At 37.2% G+C, this 27433-nt stretch overlaps 1 protein-coding gene across 1 annotated transcript in view; it reads left to right on the top strand.

Moving 5' to 3' along the window:
* The window catches only part of TOPAZ1 (testis and ovary specific PAZ domain containing 1), a 101324-nt gene continuing 73891 nt past the window's right edge, over positions 1-27433 (top strand). Inside the window, exons 1-4 of the mRNA XM_030330143.1 lie at positions 1-205; positions 776-3239; positions 13944-14005; positions 14700-14827. Coding sequence (XP_030186003.1) covers positions 1-205; positions 776-3239; positions 13944-14005; positions 14700-14827 — 2859 coding nt within the window. The remainder of the gene's footprint in view (positions 206-775; positions 3240-13943; positions 14006-14699; positions 14828-27433) is intronic.

Here is a 27433-nt window from a genome sequence, read left to right as displayed (position 1 = left end):
ATGCGGCCGCCGCTGCCCTCGGGCCCCGCGGCGGCCCCCGGGCGTGAAGGCGACTCGCGAGGCCTGAGGAAGCGAGGCCGGCGGCCAGGGCCAGGCGAAGCGGGAAGTTGTGGCCCTGAGGCCACGGGACGCGAGGAGAGCGGGCAGAAGAGGAGAATGGTGGCCCGAGCGTCTGGGAGAGAAGAGGTGGAAAGTGACAAGTCGGGTGAGGGTGAGGCGTATGGGACCGGGAAGGCCGCCGTGAGGCGGCGGGAGAAGGGCCAGGGTAGGCGGGGGTGGGGGGGCTTCGGGCCCGTCAGACCCTCAGGGCTTAGAAGCAGCGAAGGAGGCAGAGCTCCCCTTGCAGCCGGGAGGACCAGTAAGAGAGGCCTCCTAGATCACTCGCATTCTAGCCTTTGCATCTCAGCCTGCCCCCCTGTTGTTTCCCACTAGTGTGTAGCTTGAATTTGCATTGAGCTTTACCGATGCACGTGATTGACCGGAAGCCCTTGGTCAGAATTACTTTCAGAGCAATTCCTATTAGTGGTCCATTTTGGCTACTGTGAAGTGATGTTGATGCTAGCGATTATTCAGCTGGTTTGGAATTTATACGGGTTTGTATGGAGTTCCTTAGCGGAAATTAGGTTTTTCATTTGAAAACAGAAGTATATTCCCATACAGCTAGCTATTCAGGGAAATAAATGTGGATGGCTTCACAGTTTTTTATTTTAAGTGGTGTTGCTTTTTCCTCCTCAATATAAACATCTTTTCTGGTATGTTTTGTTGTTTTGATCAGCCAAGGAAAAAAGAAAAGTCACTGAAGCTTCAAGTCATGATCCACAGCCAGGGATTGACCTGGTAAGAAAGGAATCATTAACCAGTTTGGAATCTTTCCAAACAGTGGAGTGCAGTGAATTTCAAAGTATGGCTTTCTTGCAGTCTTTGGGTAAGGAGAGTTTGGTAGAAGGTATTAAAAGAAGAATTCAAATTAAAAAACTTAAAAGCTTAGAGAGCCCACCTCTCAAAATAACTGACAGTAAGGCTACACAAAATATTAAGGTTGAATTCCAAGATGAACTGTACAAGAATACTCCAAAATATTCTTGTAACAGCTTGTCACCTGGAGTAGAAAATAATTCCATTTTAAAATTACATGATTACAATTTTTTCCCCCATTCCAAGGGTTGTAATGATGGAAATAACCTTGCATATAAACCTCATGGTGGATGTATGCACGTTCCAGAAAATTCCTCGAAGTTAAAGAAAGAAAACCTCAGGAGTCTTGCAGATAAGAGTGACACAAATAATATTCCCCAGCTCTTACAGACTGAAGAAAACTTAATGGGAGTAAATAGGTTATTATTTGAAGAAGCTGATTTACACCAAAGTAAAATTAATGGCTTGCTTTCCTGCCTTCAAAATGAAAAAAATAAATATTCAATAGAGGAGAACAATATTGGGAGAAAACCCAGGAAAAGGATGAAAGTGTCTGAAAAAGGAAATGAAATGGTTATTGAGATGAACTGCTGTAATGTGTATAACAAATCTGAATTGGTGTTACAAGACAACCAAACAGGTGCTGAGGGCAAAGGAGCAGAGACTTTAGAGGCTAAAAAAAGTCCTTTAAAAGTTTTGAGAAAAGTAAACCATAATACACTCTCCCCAATGGATCATTTATTAAGTCTTCCAGAAATAGGAAAAAAAACAAGTCCTGAACATCATGTAAATGCTATGTTTCAGAAAACCCTTGAGCCACTTGTGGAAGAAGAAACAAAGAACACTCCAGAGCCCTTAGGATTTAAAGGCATGGAGCCGGAAGAGTATTTTAAGTCAATGCAAAGCTCAGTAGTGAAATTATCTAGTGATTGCCATCTTACTGAAAAGAGATCTTCACAGGAAGACTTGAGAAATGAAGCTGAAGAATCGAAGTCAGGCTGTCACAGAACAATACCGATGACTGGTAAAAGAACTTGGCCTTGTTATTCATGTGCTAGAATATCTGCCCAGTGTTGGAAAAAGTCTTCCTTGCCAGATTCAAATAACTTTCTTCCTGGGTCTCAGCAAAGTTTTAGGCAAGATGATTTTCTTAAACACCAAACAAATCAAACTCACTTAATTGATTCTAAATTATCATTACAGAGTACCATAACAAAAACAAATGGTGAATCTTCAAGCAAAGAAAAATTGAATTCTAATTTAAATTGTTTGTCTTCAGTCTCTGCAGTAGAGCCTACTTTGACGATTATAAAGGAACCTACAATGGATGATGGTAAAAAGATGAAGTCAGAGGAATGGAGCAGAAGTGGGTCAGAGGTAGTTTCTAATACTGATGAAGATACTCCGCTAACTAATGTGACTCAAAACTTAACAGGAAGTAAAAAAAAAGATAGAGGGAATTTAACAAAACTTAATTTGACAGTGGCTTCACAGGATGGCCAGGAAGCAAATAACTCTCTAGGCAAAACGATTCATCGAAAAGCATGCATTGCTAAGCAAACACTTGTGGTTCCAGACTTGGTTAAAATATTGAACACAGGAAGACTGACTAATTTTAAAATTCCATTACTTAAGAATAAAACAGAAAAAAGAAAAGAAATAAATGCCAGGTCATCAGAGAGAGATGCATATAGTCCCCTAGAACTTCTTGACAATTTATCTGGAGCAGAGGTAAGACAAAGTAGGAGTAAAGAAAATGTCTCCACAGTAACATCGGGACCTCAGTCTTTGAGTCTACAAAATAGTGTAACTCCAGTGCAAGCTGATTCTGACTCATGCACGTGTAAGAATTCCTGTGGTGTTTCTCCAAACTTTTTAAAGGAAAGCAATGATACTAAACCATCTAACTGCATCTCTGAACCAGGCAATATTATTTCTAATAAGGAAGCTGTTTCTCTCACAATTGAAAGAAATAGTTTTTCTTGTGATCTTGGGTGTATGGAGAAAAGTTGTGCCTCCTCTAATAAACAAGAAACATTCAAACCAGTTTTCTCTGAAGTTAGTGGTAGAGAAATGACTAAGAACTTTTCAGAAATTAAAATGGGGTTTCCAGATATTCTGAAAGCATATGAAGATGATGTCCTCTTAATTGATGTCATTCAAGATGACCCAGATCTCTTTGGGGTCTCCAATGAAGGGGAGCTCTCATTTACTTCAGAGGTCCCTATGATAAGCCAGGAGCCCATTGTTGCTGAAGAGCACCAATCAACAGACTCTAAGCACGTGGAACTTCCAGAAAAAAAAGAAACAAGTGATGACTTGAGGTATGCATGTTAAAGTATGCCTTTTGGTGCAGATTATTGTTGGGGGTTTCAAAAGCACTTTCTGCTCTTAGGTATCACTGATTTATTCAGTGATCATTGAAACTCCATTATGTTTTTAATACAGTTATTTACTAAATGTAATGTAACACATTACTGCTGAAACCTGGAAATGTCATTATGCTAAAATTTAGAGTCAAAATAAAGCAATTCTATTTTGGATATTATGGGCACATTAGCAGTTCAGAATTTAAAATGGTGATTTGTAAATTACTGACACTGATGCTTTCAAAAGTCAATTAAATTTATTTTCCTATGTTCTTAAATTATTACAAATATGCAGATATACTTTTATTTCAGCCAAGTTACTAAGAACAGTACTGTATATTTTAACCCATTTTCTGTGTCTTCCTTGTTAGATAAAAAATTCATTTTTCAAGGAACACAGAAACGTTGGAAAGGTTTATTTGACATATTTAGGACTTGAGAGTAGAATCAAAAGTTAAACCACTTTTCAGAAGAAAATGGCGTAAAATTTTTCTGATGGTTCTGCTTTTAAGGTGATGGTTTTAAATGATGGTTTAGCCCCCAAAGAGGGCAGTTTTGCCTAAGGCAACTGTAAATGGAACCAAGTAGTAAACCTTCATGCTCAGGAATTTGATCTATTCTGGTTGATCCAAATTTTATGTTATGTCATATTTTACTAAACTTTTATGATTCTTCAAGCTCTAATCTATATGTTACAACACTTGAATAATGCAATGTTTTGTGAACAGACTCAAAAGGAAACATGAAAACCCTTTCCACTAAGATTCAGTGTTACATTACTTAAATCTCTTTGGTATTTATACATTTTACTTAGTTATTTTTGTGATACATTCTTGATGTTTTTAGTGTTTCAAGAACTTTTTTTTTAATTTTTTTTTTTATTTAAAAAAAATTTTTTTTTTTCAACGTTTATTTATTTTTTGGGACAGAGAGAGACAGAGCATGAACGGGGGAGGGGCAGAGAGAGAGGGAGACACAGAATCGGAAACAGGCTCCAGGCTCTGAGCCATCAGCCCAGATGCCTGATGCGGGGCTCGAACTCACGGACCACGAGATCGTGACCTGGTTGAAGTCGGACGCTTAACCGACTACGCCACCCAGGCGCCCCTAAATTCTTTTTTTTAATGTTTATTATTGAGAGACAGACACAGAGCATGAGCAGGGGAGGGTTAGAGAGAGGGGGGAGACAGAATCCGAAGCATGCTCCAGGCTCCGAGCTGTCCGTACAGAGCCCAGCGCGGGGCTCGAACTCACAAACTGCAAGATCATGACCTGAGCCAAAGTCGGTTGCCCAACCAGCTGAGCCACCCAGGCGCCCCTCGAGAACTTTTAACTTATCAAATCGAGTACTTTCTGTTTGTCAAATGGAAGACTAAGCTTTATTATGTATTTTTAGCAGTATAATGAGATAGGATGATAGTTTGCCCATTTCAAAGATGGAAAAATAAAGATGACAAGTTGTCATTTGTCTAGGGTCACACTGCTAATAACATCTGGCTATGAACTGAGGCCTGTCTTACTTTAGAATTAGTGCTAAAAAAAGAAAAAATTTAATGATTGAGAACTTGACCTTTATAGTCTTTATCGTTTTTTATTCTTCTTGCCACCTATCAGCTATGGGACCTTTTAGGCAAATTATTTTACCTTATCTGTTAAAGGGGAAGATACTTGCTTCTGGATTGTGTGGGTTAAATCAAAGAGGAGATTTTGGTTTTAGCATGGCACTGAGTGAGGAGTAAGGGTTCAAAAGGAGGTAGTTAATGAAGGTGATTTTAACTTTTGGTATACCACACTTCTTTTGAGGAATACAAAGGGAAATTAGAGCAAATCCTGCATTTAAATAGAGCAGACATCTCCGTTAGCTAATAAGATGTTGACAGTAAGCTACCACCAAAGGTAGAAAGAAATGTGAATTGTTAGGAAGTTTGTTTTCTTTTCTTTTTTTTAGAATAATGGCTGATTTTGAAAAAAGTGATACATGTTCATTACATTAAAAGTATAAAAGGGGGGTAATCCTACCATCCAAAATAACAAATCAATTGCTAACAATTTGTAGTCATCATTTCAGACATCTATTTAGGCATATACATAGACATATTTTAGAAAAATTATATTGTTATTTTTTAGTAAAAATATTTTTATTCTTGATTGAGGGGAAGGGGAACTAAAATGAAACTAAAGGGATTGCTGAAACAATATACTTCTGTATCACAAGAGATTAGTTTCGAAAAGTCTCTCTCTAAAGTTAATAAGAAATGTTATTTAATAGCTTGAATTTTATCATGACTTTTAAAAATTATGTTCTAACTTCAGACAGCAGCATTTGCTTTCCAAACATGAAAGATGAGCATAACTGTACACTTTGGCTTTTCTACCAGTGTTGCCCCCAACTTTTGTGTTTTAAAAAAATGTTTTATATTGTTAAGCTTTGTGTCATTTACATTCTCTTCAATAATCTGAATTCCCAAAGACTCTCTTAGTTATATATTTAAATTGATTCAGTCCCTACCATTATGCTTTGTACTTTCCTCTGCTTTGGCTATTTTGATTCATTTCTTAGTTGGATAGATTTCAGAGCAGTTTTCTTCAAGAAGAGTTCATGATTGCTGTGTTCTTTAAGATCTTGGATACATAAGAACAACTGTTGTGTAGGCAAATTGGGTATAAAATTTTCAGTTGATGTTTTTCCTTTTTACAACTGTATGGTCATTCCAGCCTGCTTTCTGACTTCGTTGTGAAGCCTGAAGCCAAACCTAATTCTCCCATCATTCCTCTCTCAACTGCCACTTCTGCCTTTTCCTCCTAGCCCTCCCCCCACTCCTCCTTCTCCCTTTCCACCTCGTCTTCCTCCTATCAGCTATCAGTTGTTTCTCTTACTTTCTGTCTTGGGATTGGTAATTATGTGTCAGTTTTTCCTGGACAAGGTGAACCGTTTTGGTTTGCAGTATCAAATTTACTTCAGATAATTTTTCTGATTGTCTTTGAACGTCATTTCCCTTTATTTCAGAAGTGCCAATTATACTTTTATTGGCTTTTTTTTTCATATCTCCTTCTGAAATTTTGGTCTTCAAGTAAACTTGAAAATTTCCTCAGTTGTTATTTATTGCATTGTATTGTATTTTTTTTATTTGATTTTACTTTTTTATTTTATTTTATTTTTTTTTTCAACGTTTATTTATTTTTGGGACAGAGAGAGACAGAGCATGAACGGGGGAGGGGCAGAGAGAGAGAGAGACACAGAATCAGAAACAGGCTCCAGGCTCTGAGCCATCAGCCCAGAGCCCGACGCGGGGCTCGAACTCCCAGACTGCGAGATCGTGACCTGGCTGAAGTCGGACGCTTAACCGACTGCGCCACCCAGGTGCCCCTGATTTTACTTTTTTAGAGAAAGTGTGAGCCGGGGAGAGGGGCAGAGGGAGGGAGAAAGAGAGAGACAAGGAAAGAGAGAGAGGGAGAGCAAATCTTTTTTTTTTTCTTCCAAGTTTTCATTTTTTTTTTATTTTTTATTATTATTTTTTCAATATATGAAATTTATTGTCGAATTGGTTTCCATACAACACCCAGTGCTCATCCCAAAAGGTGCCCTCCTCAATACCCATCACCCACCCTCCCCTCCCTCCCACCCCCCATCAACCCTCAGTTTGTTCCCAGTTTTTAACAGTCTCTTATGCTTTGGCTCAGGAGAGCAAATCTTAAGCAGGCTTCATGCTCAGTGCAAACCCGAACTTGTGGCTCATTCCCATGACACTGGGATCATGACTTGAGCTGATATCAAGAGTCAGACACTCAACTAACTGAGCCACCCGGGTGTCCCCTCAGTAGTTATTTTAATTTTTTTTCTGCAATAGAAATACCCGTTTTATAATCATCCACAGTGCTAGGATCAACCTTAACGGGGAAAAATGGAGGTATGATAAACAGAGGGTCTGCTAATAGTTGGACAGAAAGTTGTTAATGATTCTAGAACTAAATGAAGCTTAAAATATAATTTCAAATTTCAAAACTGTCCCTTTTATCAACCAGTTGCTGGTTCATATACTACTTTTTCCTCTAAGACACTAAGAGGTTGAAGCCTGTTAGACCGTGTTTGTATTTTACAGGAACAGAACTAAAGGATGGGAGGGTTAGGGGGCGTCTGACTGGCTCAGTCAGTTAAGTGGTCAACTTAGGCTCAGGTAATGATCTCGTGATTCATGGGTTCAAGCCTTGCGTCAGGCGCTGCTGTGCTGACAGCTCAGAGGCTGGAGTTTGCTTCAGATTCTGTGTCTCCCTTTCTCTCTCTGCCCCTCTCCCACTCTTACTCTGTCTCTCAAAAAATAAACACTAACAAAAGGTTTTTTAAAAAATAATTTAAAAAAAAGTGGGAGGGTTAGGGCAGATACTGTCAGAAGCTCTGGACTGCTTCTTACTGTTAAAACATAGTCAAGCCTGAATTGATTCAGTTATTGGAGGAAGTGTTCTCAGACTTGGTTAGGGAGAATTTGTAAGATGTGTAAGTTATGTTAGAATGCTTATTCATTTTTGATCTCTACAATGGATAGAGTTCATATTAAAACCCAAATTATCAGAAGCATATTGGAACTAATCCACTAACACTTGAACTGATGAGCTTGGTAATGCATAATTTTTGACAATGATAAAACTTTTGAATTAGCCTGTAAATACATTAGCCTGAGATTGTCTATAATAGTGCTGACCTAGAACGTAGGATTATCTTCAATCACAATTTTATTATATTCTAAAATATAAGTTGAGTGATATTATACAGTGGATCATTGAGATTTTAAGAATCTGCCAAGCATTCGAGGGAATTGCTGTGTAGGTATGAAGGAAAAATCAATGTGCCTGAAACAAAAATACATAAACTGAAGTACTAAGAATACTAGTAGTTTAGAAAAGAGGGATGAAAAGGTATCTTGGAAAAGTCAGAATTTGTACTGATCCTTGAAATTTGGATTGATTTAGATTTAACAAAGGGGAAGAAGGAAAAAAAATTGGTGGGGGAAGAAAATTAATGAAGAAAAGGTAGGCATAAGGTAAAGGTAAATATGAATATGGTTGTAGAGGGCAGATTATGAAGCATTTCCTGACTCTTTCAGGCAGAGTTAGGAGCCCTTTCTGTTCCCATAGCACCTTTTCCTATCACAATTATGGCACTGATGTTATGATAGTAATAACTTACATGTCTCTTGCCTATTAAACTGTTGGACTTCTTGAGGGTAGGAAGTTCCCATGTCTCATTTACCTTTGCAAGCCCAGTCCCTCATACTTTGAGGGAAGGGAGAGAATTAAACTTTAAATTTCTATCATAGTAGGCTGTGCCTCAAGCATCTAGATTAGAATATACGTAAATGAAGACAGTGAATCCTTTCTTTCTAAAGCAAATAGATGTTGATGAGTACTGGGAAATAAAACTGGATAAATAGGGTGATGCCAGATTAAGATGGTTGGAAAGTTGAGCCTCAGAAATTGAAGTCACCAGGACAGGACTAATGCTGGTGATCAATGAGGACCAGTTACACCACCTTTGCAAATTGGATTTAAATCCATAAAGAGCATTGTACCTTCTGGAGCTGGTAATAATAAACACAAACTTCTAGAGGGAAAAATGCCTGACACCAAGGTTGTTCAGATGATTCAGAAGACATTCTTTCTCTCCCTGTATATTTAGATTCTGTAGCCTTTTAGGAAGCTTACCTTGCTCCATTCTGCCTTTCCACTGAATATCTGAGACACTCTATAGTGCAAAATTTTACACTGAATTATCAGAACTGATATTTGGTGTCTGCCCTGTGCTAGATACATCACTTACATTATTTTATTTAGTAGAATAATTCTGAGGTTGAAACTGGCCCTTTTTATTTTAATTCTTTTTTAAGTCCAGTTGACATACAATGTTGTATTAGTTTCAGGTATACAGTGTAGTGACTCACTATCTCTGTACCTTATGCTATGCTCACCACAAGTTTAACTACCGTCTGTCACCTTACAATAGTATTACAATATCATTGACTATATTTCCTTTGCTGTGCCTTTTCTTCCCATGAATTTTTCACTCCATAACTAGAATCCTGTATCTCCTATTCTCCTTAACCCACTTTTTCCATTCCCATACCTCCCTTCCCTGTAGCAATCATCAGTTCATTCTTTATAGGTTTCATTCTGCTTTTTGTTTATTCATTTGTTTTTTAGATTCCACATATGAGTGAAATCATATAGTATTTGTCTTCCTCAGTCTGACTGATTTCATTTAGCATAATACCCTGTAGGTCCATCCATGTTGTTGCAAATAGTATGACCTCTTCCTTTTTTTTTTTTTTTTTTTTAGTGCTATGTAATATTCCTGTGTGTATACACTACATCTTTATCCGTTCATCTATCGATGGACACTTAGGGTGCTTCCTTATCTTGGCTAATGTAAGTAATGCTACAGTAAACATAGAGGTGCATATATTGGTATTTTCATTTTCTTTCAGTAGTACAATTATTGAGTCATAATGTACTTCTATTTTTAATTTTTTGAGGAACCTCCATACTATTTTCCGCAGTGGTTGCACCAACATTGTACAAGCGTTCCTTTTTCTCTACATCCTCACTAACACTTGTTATTTCTTGTGTTACTTATTTTAGCCATTCTGACAGGTATGAAGTGATTTTGATTTGCATCTTTCTGATGATTAGTGGTATTGAGCATCTTTTCATGTGTTCATTGGCCATCTCTGAGTCTTCTTAGGAAAAATGTCTGTTCAGTTTCTCCAAAACTAGCCCCCCTTAAAATTGAATCAAAGTGTTTAATTTTCCAAAGGACACACAGCTAGTAAGTTAGTAAGGCCTGGATCTGAACCCAGGGTAGCTTGCTCTGAAGTTTGCTCCTCAGCCCAAAACAGCCTGCTAGAACAGAGACATTTTGGTTATTTGTAAGACTTTAATTTGATTACTCTACAGATTGCCACAGAACATTAATCTACTTTTGATCTCTTTTCTCCATCATTTCCTCTCTAAAGTGGCGGTGGGGCAGTTTGAAGAAGTGTCATTCTTATTTTTACTTTTTTCTCTTTTGGGTCACATAAACCATTGTTTTTTTTTGTCTTTGCCAGAATATATGATATTGTACTTTATGGAATACTCATTTGTAGTAGCAAGAGACCTAGCACCTCACACCAGGGCATCAGGCCAGGCAACCTCTGTCCCAATGAATTGGATACTATAATATTTCTCTGCTTTTGGCCACTGCTATCTACAGAATAATTGCCTCAGTAAATTTGTAGCAGCCCTATTTAGAAGCAGTATGTGAATGTGTAAATAAGTGAACACTGACCTCAAGTCAGCTAGTTAACATCTTAGAAGAAAGCAATAACATTTTGAATTTTTCTTGGGCATAGTTTTCAGACTTGTTCTGGTAGTAATAATTCTAGAGCAGTCCTGCTCAACTTTTTGTCAGTTACCCATAGCAAAGGTACATTTTGCATTACAATCCAGTACATACTTGTGAGTGTGTGAAACAGATTTATAAAAACAATATTTTCCCTACTATAAGAGATGTAGTATCATATTTTGTATTAAATTTTGTTTTATAAAAAAAAAAAAAAAACAAGTCCTGGGTGGAACCCATTAAACTTCATCACTCCCTTACAAAATGCTGTGGTTGGAGGATAAACTTGATGTAATCCGTGTCGTTCTTCAGAAACCTCTTTTACTCCCCTCTCCTTCCCTCTCCTTGTTGCTCAAATCTCTTTTGCTTCTCTGTACTTCTATAGCTTCACTCAAGTCTGTTCGTTTCTCTCCTTTCCTCATCCTCCCCTTCATTTTTGAACCTTCCCACTCCATCAAGGGAGAGCTGTACCTTTTCATTACAGCAGTACAAAACTGTAAAATATTTATGTGCATTACAGTGTTGCTTTATTATTTTTTTTAGTTTAGATGAATTTAATTTCTTTGTGTTTCTCATCTTCAAAACAAAATTAAATTACTTCTAACAAGAGCAGCATGTACAATTTTACCTTCCTGTGAGCTACTTATTCATAGTAAAAAGTTTCTCATGTTTATAAGCTATACCAGCAATATTAAAAATACTATTTTAATATGGTACTTTGAAATTGAAATTAAAGCAGTATACTTGCTATATTATAGCCTGTTTATGGTTTTTGTTTTGTTTGCAGATATAACCTCCTATGTGTCTGGAGCTATACCTATGTGAGAATGTAACTTTCAGGATAATTAGAAACTGCAAAAACATCCTTCAGTTCTTGTGTATTTATTGAGTCACTTAATCGTATTCATGCTATTACTTGAATCTCTCACAGTTTTTTCTTCCTCTCATTTCTCACTGCTGCTATCTTATTCATCTTTCTCCTAGATTATTGTAATGAGCTCCTGGCTAATTCTCCCTGAACTCTCTGTTTATCCTCCTCCGTAGTGATAGTCTGTAATAGAAATTGATCTGCCAGTGACTGCTTACATTGCTTCAATGGCTTTCTGCCCACCTGAGGATAGAGTCTAAATTGCTTGGCATGTCTTTTTAAGGCTCTTTAGTGGATTGCATCCATTCTCTCTTTGACAAATATGGTTTTGGGGGGCGGGGGGAGAGGGGGGAAAGGGTAATAACAGATATGCACAGCAAGCAGCTCGTGGTTTCTACAGTATGTCATGTACTTGAGTCCTTTTGCATTATGTTACTTTATCTGCAAGTCCCTTTCTTTTTATTCAGCTATCCTTCAAGTCTCATCTGAGATGGTACTCTAGGAATTTGTTCTAGCAGTTTTCTTGGCACTTATCTCAGTGTATTACGTCTGCTTGTATGTGAGCCTCCCATATACTGGGAGTTCCTAGACAGAAGAGGGGCATCTTCATTTGGGTCTCCCTGTGGTGCCTGGCTACGAAGATGTCAGGTGCTGAGTATATATGGAGGGCAACAAGACACGTCTGGGCCTTGTCCTCCCTAAGCTTTTGATCCACCAAGAGAGGCAGATATTTAAGCAAGTACAGTAAACTATAATAGAAGTGTGAGATGTTAAGGACTTCCTTTCAAAATGGTATTTAAGATGAACACTAAAGGAATTACCAAGAATTAGCCAGTTGGTGAAGAAAAGCAAATAGAATTTTGTTATAGGAGTAATAGCCTGTATAAAGGCCCACAGGGAAAGGTATGCCACAACTGAGAAACAGAGATAATGTTCCATGGCTTAGGGTTCATATGGCAAGAAATAAAGCTACAAAATGTGCAGAAAGCTCAGTCATTACATTACATCCTTTACAAATAGGATGACCATAGAATCTGTCTTCTGAACTGCAAAACTTTTGAGAGTGAAGTGAGGAGCTTTTAATAATTTAAGCCAAGACAACAGGACTAAACAGACCACCCTAGATAAACTGGAAGTCATGGTGAGTTTGAACTTTATCCTAACAGCATATAGGGATTCACCAAAGGACTTTTAAATAGACCAGATTTACATTTTAAAAATCATTGTAGCTCTGGTGTGGCGGGGAGCTATTGTAATAATGAGGCCAAAGGACATGATGACTTCAAACAGAAGTGGATGTGGATTTGGGAGAGATTTAGGAAGTGAAGGTTGATTAATCTGATTGATCAATCATAGGTAGGAGTTAAGAATGATACCTGATTTCTTTCTTATTTCAGAGAAGGACATGACAATTCTCAGATATGAATGGGCAGGATTGGGGATGTGTTCTGCTCATGATGTCAAATTGTATGAGCCTTCTGTTCATATTATTATTTTTTCCATTCTTTAAACTATATGTTTCCAGTTGTTTTAGGTCTTATGTCAGGGAGCAAATGCTTCCTGTTTTCCAAAGACTTTAAAGAATGATGTATAAAATACTTTGTTTAGTTTTTCTCTTTCTTGAGTAGGAAGTAATCTTGAACCAGTGAGCGGTTGTAGAGCTGTAGGCTAGGTTTAATAAAACGAATTTATTAAATGAAAAAAGTGGTGGGATTATGGGCGTTTATTATATTTTATTCTTTTATATATTTCTAAATATTTAAAAATGGAGAAATGTTTAGCCATTTGTCGCTCATATAAATGAGTTTTCATTTGTTGAGTCTATGCTATTGGTTTTAAAAACACTTCATTTAATCCTCACAATAACCTCATGGATAGGTGATATTCCCATTTTACAGATATGGTAAGACTGAAAGAAATAATGTTGCCATAGTTGACACAGTTAAGCGGCAGAACGATATTTGAACCTAGGTTGATCTAACTCTGATCTCTATACCCTTAACCTTTAGACCATATGTGGTCTTTAGAGACTACAAAAAAAGATTCAAACAGCTGTCAAACTGTCTTCCTTTTTACATTGTCAGTAAGCTGTACATACATAAACTTCAGAGTAGAAGTTAAACATCTTCTAGTATGGGTGTAATAGTTTAGAACTGTTAGAACTGTCATCGGGTTCTCCCTGATAGCAGTTTGAATGGCAGCACTCCCTAACAGTTGTGGCTTATGTGTGTGATTAAAAGAAACAAATGAGGAATCTACTTGGGTGTGCTGGGTTTCTGAACCTCCAGTGTAATACTCTGTCCTTGGAGAACTTGAGCTGATCCTCACCAGCTACTAAAGCTGGTAACATATAATGTTTAGAGAAGTGGATCTGTGTAGAATCCTTTATAATGTTCAAGCTCTGTTTGCTTTATAATAGAGAACTTCCTGTACCGGATTCAGGATTGATGAAGTCAGAGGTCTGTGCTTCCTTGTCAGCAGGTAAAATTTGACGTTTTCAAAATATGTATATTGAAGTATCATTTTGTGTCTCTATTCAGGCCTAGCCAAAATGAATTCATTAAAATAGGAAGCTTCTCATTCTAGAGTTTGTTAAAACATGTTTTATAGTTTGTCAGTTTTCCTCAGTTTTATTGCTTGGTTGACAGATGAGATTGAGAGATTTTCCATTTGATTATTTAGTAAGCAACTTTGTTCAGCTTTATCTACAAAAGAGAGGATCATTGACCTTAGAAATTTTGTGGCATTATTTTTAAATGGAAGTATGTATTTAAACTTTATCACATTTTAAATCTGAATCCTTTTTATAATTTTTTGTAATTTACAGTTAATCATAAGTTTGAATACCTGGGTCTTCACAGGAAATATTTTGAAAGTTAATTGTACTTTAAAGTTTTAAAAACATATTTAAAATAACTGGATGTAATCAAGAAACATTCTTAAATTTATCTTGATATATCTCAGTTTGTCTTAGTGCCATTCTTTTTATATCTAATATAATGGAGTTATTTTGAAAGAAGGAGGAATAATTGTATAGTTTGCTGAAAACTACTTCATGTTTGTCACATTGGACTTTAAAAGAGTCTGAATTCTAACTCATTTTTAGAACAATCTTTGAATAACTTAGTTATTTCACTGTTTGAAGTTTCTACAGTTGAATATTCTTTCTTTTCAGCAAATGAGATAAAACATGATTCCAAAGGTGAAAACATTTCCCTAGGGGAAATTACTAATGAGACCTCTGAAAGTGAAAATCTGGAAGACTTCAGTGAACACATAAAAAGTTCAGACTTGGATGAAAAGGTACAAGAGACTCTTGCATTTTCTTATTTCCTGGTCTAAACAGTGGTAATGCAGAATTTCATCTTAACAATGCTGTCAGTAGTTCAGACTTGGATGAAAAGGTACTGTGGGAATCTTCTGCATTTTCTTATTTCTTGGTCTAAATAGTTATAATACAGAAATTCATCATAACAGTGTGGTCAGGTGACAAGTGTAACGCCTTTTTATTGAGGAAAAGAATTGCATCATTCTGCTCCTAAGGATATATTGTTTGATGCTTTACATAAGCACACTATTTACAAGTTTCACATGTCTGGGAAAATAAGGTGTTTAATTATTATTTAGTTTTTTTGTTTGTTTTTTTTAGTGTCCTGAAGTTGGTCTCAAACCTACATAAGTCTCTAAATTATTACTTATTTTTCTGCCTCATTAAACACAAAGTTCTGAATATCACTTGATCTTTAAAATTTAAGAATATCCTAGTGCTCAAGGGCTATGAATGCACACAGCAGTTATTTAACCACAGATCCAGAAGGCATATTGGAGCGATGGCGGAACATACCACTGGCATATGGTATGGGGAAAAGTTTGGATATAAAGTTTGTTCTTGTTTTCTGCCAGAAAATGTGTATGATTGTCCTGACCTTTTGCATAATTCATTTGACTTCCTAGGCAACTATTTCATACTTTCTTTTTTCTCATTATTCCTCCTCTTTCATCCTCATGGCTAACAACCTAGTTTCCTACTTTCCAAGAAAATTGAAGTAACTGGAAAAGAACATCCTGATTCCCTACCAAAACATTAGCCACTTAACCTGCATCTGCTCCCCAAACTCCAGCTTCTCTTCAATTACAATAGGTGATTTAGCCAAGGATATTCCTTCCACTTATGTGCTAAAGTCCATCTCTTCTCTCTCTCAAAATATTACTGCAGTAATTCTTCTTTTATTGTTGGATTATTCTCATCAATATATAAATATGCTGTTCTCCCATTTTCAAACAGAACAAAAACCTTTACATAGTCCCATTTTTTTTTCCAGCTGTCACCCTATTTCTCAAAAGGCATATCTATACCCACTATTTCTAGTTTCTCTCCTCCAGTTCTCTTGAACCCATTCCAAAGATATTTGCCTTTACTGCAACCAGAATTATCCTTTAACTCTCTGGTTGACCTCCTTGTTGCCGAATCCAATGAACATTTTCTCAGTCTTAATCTTACTTAACCTATCATCATTATTTGTCACAGTTGATCACACTTTCCTTGAAACCCTGACTTTCAGGGTAAACATACTTGCCTGGTTTACTTTTTGCCTTTCTGTCTGCAACTTCCCAACTAATGTTGCTGGTGTCTCCTAATCTCCCTGACCTCTACATATTAGAATGACCTAGAGCCTAGACCATGATGTGTTCTTCTTTCCTATGTAGATTTGCTCTTTAAATGGTCTTATGCAACCTCATTGAATTAAATGCCATCTGTGTGCTAAGACGCTCAAATTTATAACTGCAGCCTGAACTTTCTGAACTGCAGACCTTTATGTCTAGTTGTCTACTGGATTTTTCCACTTGGATGTCCAATTAGACATATAAAACTTAACATGTTCAAACTGAATTCCTAAAACATCTATATACAGCCTACCAGACTCATTTCAGCTGTAGGAACACACGCAGGCTGAAAGTAAAGGGAAGGAAAAAGATGTCCAGTGCAAATGGAAACAAAAAGCTGGTGCAGCTATACTTATATCAAACAAAATAGACTGTAAAAAAGAGAGTGTAATTAAAGACAAAGAGATGCAGTACATAATGATAAAGTAGTCAATCCAGCAAGAAAATATAACATTTATAAATATGTATGCACCCAACATAAGAGCGTCAAAGTATATAATATAATTGTATATACTATACAATAATAGTAGAGGACTTTAACATCTTACTTACATCAGTCATCAAAACTGAAAATCAGGGGCACCTGAGTGGCTCAGTTGGTTAAACAGCCGACTTCCACTCAGGTCATGATCTCGCAGTTTGTGGGTTCAAGCCCCACATTGGGCTCTGTGCTGACAGCTCAAAGCCTGGAGCCTGCTTCGGATTCTGTATCTCCCTCTCTCTGCTCCCCCCCTCCACTCCTGCACTCACTCTCTCTCTCTCTCTCTCTCTCTCTCTGAGAAATAAATAAATATTTAAAAATATCCTTTTAATTAAAAAAAAAAAAACAACTGAAAATCAGTAAGGAAACATAAACCTTAAATGACATTTTAGACCAGATGGACTTAATAGATATATATGGAACATTCCATCCAAAAGCAGCAGAATATAAATTCCTCTCAAGTTCACACAGAATATTGTCTAGAATAGATAAGGTGTTAGGTCACAAAGCAAGTCTCAGTAAATGCAAGAAGGTTTAAATCCCATCAAGCATATCAAGCATATTTAGCATACCACTATTGTATGAAACTAGAAATAAATTACAAGAGGAAAATCAGAAAAATCACAAATATGTGGAGAATAAACAACATGCTACTGAACAATTGTTGAATCATAGAATAAATCAAAAGAGAAAAAAATACCTAGACACAATGAAAACGGAAATATGGCATACAAAAATCTACAGGATGAAGTAAAAGCAGTTCTGAAAGGGAGGTTGATAGCATGCAGGCCTACCTCCAGAAACAGGAGAAATCTCAATTTAATGGTACATCAGAAAGAACTAGAAAAAGAATAAAGCCAAAAGTTAGTAGGAGGAAGGAAATAATAAAGATCAGAATGGAATAAATGAAATAGAGAATAAAAAGACAGTAGAAAAGATCAGTGGAACCCAAGAGCTGGTTCTTTGAAAAGATAAAATTGACAAGACTTTTGGCCAGACTTAGAAACAACAACAACAAAAACAAGACTCAAATAAAATCAGAAGTGAAAAAGAAGTTATAACTGATACCACAGAAATACTAGGAACTATAGTTCACTATGAATTATGAATTATAGACCAAAAACTTGGACAACCTAGAAGAAATAGATAAATTCCTAGAAAGTTACAATTTTCCAAGAGTGAATTATGAAGAAATAGAAAATCTGATTATAATTACTAGTAAGGAGATTGAATCAGCAATCAGAAACCTCCCAAAAATTAAAGTCCAGGACCACTGGACTTCATTGGTGAATTCTATCAGACATTCAAAGATTTAACACCTACCCTCCTTCACAAACTTTTTCCAATAACTGAAGAGGAGGAAACAGTTCCAAACTCACTTTACAAGGCCTGATACTAAAACCAGACACAGATACCACAAAAAAACGAAAATTACAGGCCAAGATCCCTAATAAACACAGGTGCAGAAACCTTCAACAAAATCAAATTCAACCTTAGGAATTCGACAGTACGTGAAAAGGATTGTGCACCATGATCAAGTGGGATTTACTCCACAGATACAAGGATTATTCAGCATCCGCAAATCAAATCAATGTCATATGCCACATTAACAAAATGAAAGATAAAAATGTATGATCATCTCAGTAGGTACAGAAAAGCATTTGATAAAATTCAACATCCATTGATGATAAAAACTTGATTATGTACCTCAACATAATCAAGACTGTATATGACAAACCCACAGCTAATGTCATATGCAACAGTGAAAGGTTAAAAGCTTTTCCACTGAGATCAAGAACAAGACAAGGATTCCCACTGTCCCTACTTTTATTCGACATAGCATTGGAAGTCCTAACAAGGACAGTTAGGCAAGAAAAAGAAATAAAAGATATCCAGATTGGAAAGGAAGAAGTAAAACCATCACTATTTGCTGGTGACGTGATATTATATATAGAAAACCCTCAAGACTCCACCACTAAAGCTGTTAGAACTAATAAATGGATTCAGTAAAGTTTCAGGACACAAAGTTAATATTCAAAAATCTGTTGTGTTTCTGTATGATAATAGCTATTAACAAAAGAAATCCAAAAAATCCCATTTATGGGCACATCAAAAAGAGTAAAATACCTATGAATAAATTTAACCAAAAACTATAGGTTACACTGAAAACTGTAAGACATTGGGGTGCCTGAGTGGCTCAGTTGGTCAAGCATCCAACTTCGGCTTAGGTCATGATCTCATGGTTCATGAGTTCAAGCCCTGTGTTGGGGTCTATGCTGATGGCTCAGAGCCTGGAGCCTGCTTTGGATTTTCTCTCCCTCTCTCTCTCTTTCTCTCTCTGCCCCTCTGCACTCGTGTTCTGTCTATCCCTCTCTCTCAAAGGTAAACATTTGAAAAAATTTAAAAAACTATAAGACGTTGATGAAAGAAATTAAAGACACAAATAAATGGAAAGATATTCTGTGCCCATGGATTGGAAGAATTAATATTGGTAAAATGACCATACCACCCGAAGCAATGTACAGATTTGATGCAATCCCTATCAAAATTCCAATGGCATTTTCCACAGAACAAGAAAAAATACTTCTAAAATGTATATGGAACCACAAAAGACCTTGAATAGCCAAAGTAGTCTTAAAAAGGAACAAAGCCAGAGGTATCACACTCCCTGATTTCAAACTATACCATAAACCTATAGTAATCAAAACAGTATGGTGTTAGCATAAAAACACACATAGATTAGTGGAACAGAATAGACAGCCCGGAAATAGACCCAAGTATATATGGTCAATTAATTTACGATAAAGGAAGTAAGGACATGCAGTGGGGGAAGGACAGTCTCTTCAGTAAATAGTTTTGGAAAAACTGGCCAGCTACATGCAAAAGAATGAATACGGATTACTATTTTGCACCATATACAAAAATTAACTCAAAATGGATTAAAGACTTGACTTTAAGACCTGAAACCATAAACCCTAGAAGGAAACATAAGCAGTAATCTCCTTGACATAAATCTTAGCAAAGTTTTTTTGCATCTGACTCCAAAGGCAAGGGAAACAAAGCAAAACCAAACAAATGGGACCACACGAAACAGAAAAGCTTCTGCACAGAGAAGGAAACTACCAAACAACAAAATGCAAAGGCAACTTAACGGGAAGAGACATTTGTAAGTCATATATCAGATAAGGGGTTAATGTCCAAAATATGTGAAGAACTCCTACAACTCAATAACAAAGAAAAACAAACAATCTGATTTAAAAATGGGCAGAAGACCTAAATGGGCATTTTCCAAAAGAAGACATCCAGTTGGTGAACAGACACATGAAAAGGTACTCAACATCACTCATGATCATGGAAATGTAAATCAAAACCACAGTGAGATATCACCTTAACATCTGTCTGAATGGTTGTTATTCAAAAGACAAGGAATAACAAATGCTGGTGAGGATATGGAGAAAAAGATACAGAGAAAACTTTTGTATACTGTTGGTAAGAGTGTAATTTGGTATAACCACTATGGAAAAAAAGTATGGCAGTTCCTAAATAAAACTAAAAATAGAACTACCATACAATCTAGCAGTTCCACTACGGGTATCCAAAAAAACCAAAAATATTAATTCAAAAAGATACATGCACTCCTGTGTTCATTGCAGTATTATTTACCAGTATTACGCTAAGTAAAGTAAGTCAGGCAAAGAAAAATAAATACTTTATGATTTCACTATTTGGAATCAAAACAACAACCACAATAAAACCCAGACTCAAAGATATAGAGAACAGATTGGTTGTTGCCAGACAGGAGGGGGGGTTGTGGTGGGGCAAAATGGGTGAAGGGTGGTCAAAAGGTACAAACTTTCAGTTACAAAATAAGGGGGTACAATCTACAGCATAGGGAATATAGTTAATATTGTATTCACTTTGTATGGTGACAGATGGTAATTAGATCAGTTGTGATCATTTTGTAATGTGTACAAATGCCAAAGCGTTATGTTGTACACCTGAAATTAGTGTAATATTGTATGTCAGCTATATCTCAATAAAAAATTAAGAAAGAATTTTTTAAATTTTTTAAAAAATGAACTTCTGTTATATATCCCCTCCTCTACCACAAACTAGTTCCTCCTATAATCTTCTCCTTCTCTGTTAATGGCAACTCCATCCTTTATAATTGTTCGGACTCAAAACCTTGGATTTCCTTTCTTTTTCTCTCAGTCCATACCCAGACTGCAAGGAAAACCTGCAGGCTTTACCATCAGATGTCTAGAAACTGTCCACTTTTCATCACCCCTCACCAATACCACACAGACCCAAGTGAGGGTCATCTCTTGCCTGATTTATTACAGTCACCTTCTAGTAGATCTCCTGCTTCTAATTTTGTTCTCTTGTGGTTTATTCTCGACACAGCATTAGTTAGATCATGTCATTATTTTCAGACTCTCCATTAGTTTCTAATGACATTCAGATTCAAAGCCAAAGTCCTTACTGTGACCTGTAGTGCCCTGTATCTGTCTCCTGTACTCCTTCCCCACCTTGTTATCTCTCTGATCTCTTATACTCCTATCCATATCCATTTCACCCTGACCACACTAGCCTCCTTGCTGTTCTTAAAACATAGTAGGCTTTCTCCTACTTCAGGGCCTTTGCTCTCGCTATTTTGTCTGCCTGGGATGTTCTCCTAAAAATAGTACAGCTGGTTCTCATACTTCCTTCACATCTTTACTCAGGTTTCGTGTTCTCAGAGATAACTTTCCTGGCCATTCAACCTGAAACTTCAAATGTTCTCCTTTCTCTCAACATTTCATATTCCCCTTTCTTATATTTATTATGGTTTAACATTCTACACATTTACTTTTTTATGTTTATCTCTTCCTGCTAGAGTGAAGCTCCATGAAAGCAAGGATTTTTGTCCATTTTGCTTACTACTAAATCTCTAGCACCTAGAGCAGTGGCTGATACAGAGTAATAACACAAATAATTGTTGAATACATATTGAATATGAACTCCATTTGAAAAGTCTTTAAGTGCTATAAGAGTCTTATAACACAAAGAATCTTACAAAGTACTTGTTTAATGGTTTGATGATAACAGCCAGTATGTACTCAGCCTTTATCATAATGCCAGCCAGCCACTGTTAAATGCCTAGTATGGGTTATCACATTTTATCCACATAATATAATGAGATGCTGCTCAGGAGCCCCCCAGACCACCCTCAGATTTGGTGATTTGGTAGAACTTACAGAGGTCAGCAAAGCTGTTAATACTTGAGATTACATTTTATTACAGTGAAAGAGTGTACATTAAAATCCACAAACAAGAGTCACATAGGGCAGAGTCCAAGAGAAACCAGGCACAGGTTTCCAGCTGTCCTTTCTCAGTAGAGCCATGTAGACACTGCTTGCTTCTCCCAGCAATGATGCATAGCAACACAGAGAGGAATGCTAGGCAAAGGAATTTACTTGAGCCCTGGTCAGTCTTTTTGGGGGTCAGTCACATTGGCATGTCTGACTGCCTGTGTGGCTGACCTCGATCACTCAGTCTCTCCATACCCTCCAGAGGTCAGGCTGGATACCAGATGACCTGAGGCCCCCACCATAAATCAAATTGTTAGTTTAGACTGTCTAGAGTGGCCCAAAGCCCCTACCATGAATTACACTATTGGTATACACTGTCTGGTCCCAGACCCCCAAGCAAGCAAAAACACATTACCAAAGGCAGCACATTCCAAGGGCTTAAAAGTTCCCTCCAAGGAGTAGATCAAGGACCATACATACCTTCAATGTACACAGTATCGACAACCCTGACTTGCTGAGTTACTCATTTGCTGCACATGGGCATGTGCTATTATTCTTTTTAATAGATGAAGAAACAGATTTTGAGTCTGTATCTTGTCCAAGGTCTCACAGCAGAGTCCCTTGACTTATAGTATAGCAAGGGTTGGCAAAGTTTTTTTCAAAGGGCTAGATGGTAAAATTCCTGTATGGCTTTGTGGGCCCTATAGTTGCTGTTGCAACTCTGCCGTCATAACATGAAAGAAGCCATAGACAATATATAAACAAATAGCAGTTGCTATATTCAAGTAAATCTTTACAAAAACAGGCAGGCTGTAGCTTGCCAACCCTTGCTCTGAAGCATTAAAAACAAACAAACGGGCGCCTGGCTGGCTCAGTTGGTTAAGCATAGGACTTTGGCTCAGGTCATGATCTTGCGGTTCGTGGGTTTGAGCCCCGTGTCAGACTCTGCTGACAGCCCAGAACCTGGAGCCTGCCTCAGATTCTGTGTCTCCTTCTCTCTTTGCCCTTCCCCAACTTGTGCTCTGTCTCTGTCTCTCAAAAATAAATGAATGTTAAGACAAAATAACAACAAAAACTAGTTTGTTCTACTTAAAGCTGAGGAAAAGACTTAATCCATTTGTTCCTGTAAGGATAGATTTTAGGAGATGTTTGCCAGAAGTCACTCAATTCTTAACACTGTAAATATTTTCAAGATGTAGACTATTTTTGGCATTAATTCTTTTAAAATAATCCACAGAATTGTTTAGTTGCTTCCTAGTATAGTAAGATTTTTGGTTTTGTTTAAGAAAAGGGGATGATACATTTATTCTTCTAATATTATGGTAAGCTTCAAAGTACCAACTCTAGAAAATAATCATGACCAAACAGTAATATTTGTCTTTAAGATATCTGGCCTCCGGGCTGCCTGGGTGGCTCAGTTGGTTGAGTGTCCGACTTCGGCTCAGGTCATGATCTCACGGTTCATGAGTTCGAACCCCACATCGAGCCCTGTGCTGACAGCTCAGAGCCTGGAGCCTGCTTCGGATTTTGTGTCTACCTCTCTCTCTGCCCCACCCCCACTCTTGCTCTTTCTCTGTCTCTCACAAATAAATAAATGTTAAAAAAAAATTTTTTTTTAAGATATCTGGCCCCCAAATTTGGGAATTAAACTTTGTCTCTCTCTCACTTTACATTTTAGGAATTTGAGGGGATAAATAGATTGACTTTAGGACATATGTATGGCCTACTACTTTTCTCCTTTTACATAGTTTTCTGTGAATTTTTATAAATGCTTCCTTACTGATATTTTGTATATATTTATATAATACTTACGGGATAAATATTCATGGAATAACTATATGTATATTCTGTCTTTTCCAGTGACCTTTTATTTTGTCTTGTGTATGTAACAATTTTTAAATTTAACCATGATAGGAATTACTTAATTCTAGTTTTGAACCCCATATAGCTAAAATGCTAGTATACCGTTTTAAAATTTTTTTATTTTGAAATAATTGTAGATTCACAGGAAGTTGCAAAAGTAGTATAGAGAGGACCTGTGTATCCTCCACCTGGTTTTTTCCTGCGATTGCGTCTTTAAATGCAATATCAGAAGCAGGAATCTGATATTAAATGTATAGTATATATACCTCTCTGTATTTTATTAAATGGGCAGACTCTTTTAGCCACCACTGCAATCAAGGTAAAGAATTATTCTATCACTGTAAATATCTCCCTTATGTTATTCCTTGGTTACACTTTTCTCCCTACCTCTAACATTCCTAACCTTAGCCAACCATTAATCTGTTTTCCATCTCTGTAATTTTGGTATTTTGAAATAGATGTAGATTTGCTGGAGGTTGACTAGAAGATTATCAATTTTGTTACTATTCGAAAAGAACCAGCTTTGGTTTTATTAATTTTTTTTCTCTCTTGCTCTGTTGTTTTCTATTTTACTGATTTCTGCTGATCATTACTTTCTCCTTTTTTCTGCTTACTTTGGATTTAATCTGCCATTCATTTTGTAGTTTCTTTTTTTTTTTTAATTTTTTTAATGTTTATTCATTTTTGAGAGACAGAGTATCAGAGTGCAAGCCGGGGGTGGGGCAGAGAGAGAGGGAGGCACAGAATCCGAAGCAGGCTCCAGGCTCTGAGCTGTCAGCACAGAGCCTGACACGGGGCTCGAACTCACAAACCGTGAAATCGTGACCTGAGCTTAAGTCAGAGGCTTAACCAACTGAGCCACCCAGGCACCCCTCTTTTTGTAGTTTCTTAAGGTTACAACTGGGGTCACTGATTTAAAACTTATTTTCTGAGACAATTTAGTGCTATAAACATATCCATAAATACTGCCTTAGCAGGATCCCACATTTCTTTTAACTTTGAAATAGTTACAGATTCACCACAGTAGTGGCAAGAAATAACAGAAATCTCATGTACTCTTTACCCAATTTCCCCCAATGGTAACACTGCAAAGCTTTAGTATAATACCACAACCAGAATATTGACACTATAATACAGTCAGAGATACAAAACACTTCCATCACCACAAGGATCCCTTATGTTACCCTTTTATAACCATGCCTGCTTTCTCCCTGCCTCCCCCTAACCTCTCCTTAACCCTTGACAACTGCTAATCTGTTCTTCATTGTTATAATTTTATCATTTCAAGATGTTACAGGGACGCCTGGGTGGCTCAGTTGGTTAAGCGTCCGACTTCAGCTCGGGTCATGATCTCACGGTTCGTGGATTTGAGCCCCGTGTCGAGCTCTGTGCTGACAGCTCAGAGCCTGGAGCCTGCTTCGGGTTCTGTGTCTCCCTCTCTCTCTCTCTCTCTCTCTCGCTCTCGCTCTCGCTCTCGCTCTCTCTGCCCCTCCCCCACTCATGCTCGCTCACTCTCAAAAATAAACATTAAAAAAATTTTTTTAAGTGTATTACATAAATGGAATTAGATATAGTACGTAACCACTGCAGATTGGGGTTTTTTTCACCCAGCATAATGCTCTGGATAGTCATCAAGTTTGTTGCATGTATCAGTAGTTCATTCATTTTGATTGCTTAGCAGTATTCCGTGGGGTGGGTTACTCCCATTTATTTAAAAGCCGTTCACTCATTGAAGGACAACTGTCTTGTCTCCAGTTTTGGGCTATTTCAAATAAAGCTGCTATAAACATTTGTGTACAGGTTTTTGGTGAATCTAATTTTTAGTTTCTCTGGGATCAATGCCCAAGTCTGTATTTGCTGGGTTGTATGGTAATTGTATGTTTAGGTTTTAACTTAGGTGAGTTCAGCCTCCAGATTACTCTTCCACAGTAGCAGTTAGTTTAAATATTTTTTCGGTTCTTGGGGCGCCTGGGTGGCGCAGTCGGTTACGCGTCCGACTTCAGCCAGGTCACGATCTCGCGGTCCGTGAGTTCGAGCCCCGCGTCGGGCTCTGGGCTGATGGCTCAGAGCCTGGAGCCTGTTTCCGATTCTGTGTCTCCCTCTCTCTCTGCCCCTCCCCCGTTCATGCTCTGTCTCTCTCTGTCCCAAAAATAAATAAAAAACGTTGAAAAAAATTTTTTTTAATATTTTTTCGGTTCTTGTAACCTTAGCTGGGCTGTTTGGAGTCTAACCTTAGAGAGATACAGTTCAAGGATCAGCGAGAGATTTGCACCAAGTGTATAGCCAGATTTCAGGGTTTCCTGTCTTAGGTTCTCTCCTTTCCTGGATTCTCATCCTTATTTCCCAGTTTCTGACTATGTCCTAAATTTAGCCTTCCAGTGCATTGTTTCAGCAAGGCAAGTTCTTGGCCTTCCCAGGTGATTCCAACTAGGGCCTGCCTTCAGGAATAAAACCATGAAAGCAGAAGAGCTGGTCAGTACTATTCCTTCTTTCCAAGTGTAGACTTCGCTCCAGATTCTGCCTGCTTTTCATATCTTTCCAGTGATTTTTTTTATATTTTATCTAGGGTTTAGAATTGTTAACTGCAAGAGGATTATCCCAATAAGACATACTCTGCCATTTCTCAAAGTGGATGTATTGTTTATTCTTTTTATACAAACGGTAGCATACCATTCTTTATCTTGCTTTTTAAACTAAATATATAATGGAGATTGTTTCTTTTCAATGTATGTAATTATGCCCTGTTTTTCTAATTGTATAATTATCCACTGTATGGATATACTCTATTCAACAACTTCCACTGTTGGTGGACACTTGCTTTGTTCCCATTTTTTGCAATTTAAATATTGCTGCATTATGTACCCTTGAACATAAGGCATTTTGTATATGTGCAAGCATTTTTGGATTAATTCTTAGAAGTAGAATTGTCAGATTGGCCTACATAAAGATGACTGTGATTTATACATTCAGCAACATTGGGTAAGAATGCCAGTTTTCTCCCCACACACTAACCAACTCAGTATTAAAATTTTGTCCCATCTGTCTATTTTTACAAATGACTTTTAGTTTTAATTTGCTTTCCTCTTATGAGACTAGTTAGGCATCTTTTAGTATATTTAAAGGCCATTTACATTTTTTATGAACTTCCTTTTTATGTTCTTTGCCCATTTTTCTTCTGAGATTTTGATTTTTTTAGTTGTAGGAACTTTTCATGTATTAAATATATTCTTACATCACTCATCATCAGGGAAATACAAATGAGATATCACTTCACACCTGTCAGAATGGCTAAAATTAACAACTCAAGAAACAACAGATGTTGGCGAGGATTCAGAGAAAGGGGAACCCTCTTACGCTGTTGGTGGAAATGCAAACTGGTGCAGCCACTCTGGAAAACAGTATGAAGGTTCCTCAAAACGTTAAAAATAGAACTACACTATGATCCAGCAATTTTACTGCTAGGTATTTACCCAGAGGGTACAAAAATACTGATTTGTAGGGATGCATGCACTCCAATGTTTATAGCAGCATTATCAGCAATACCCAAATTATAGAAAGAACCCAAATGTCCATTGACTGATGAATGGATAAGGAAGTTGTGTATATATA

This window comes from Lynx canadensis, chromosome C2 (genome assembly GCF_007474595.2).
Source record: "Lynx canadensis isolate LIC74 chromosome C2, mLynCan4.pri.v2, whole genome shotgun sequence".
In the NCBI taxonomy this organism is placed as follows: Eukaryota; Metazoa; Chordata; class Mammalia; order Carnivora; family Felidae; genus Lynx; species Lynx canadensis.
This window is presented reverse-complemented; position numbering and strand designations above follow the sequence as displayed.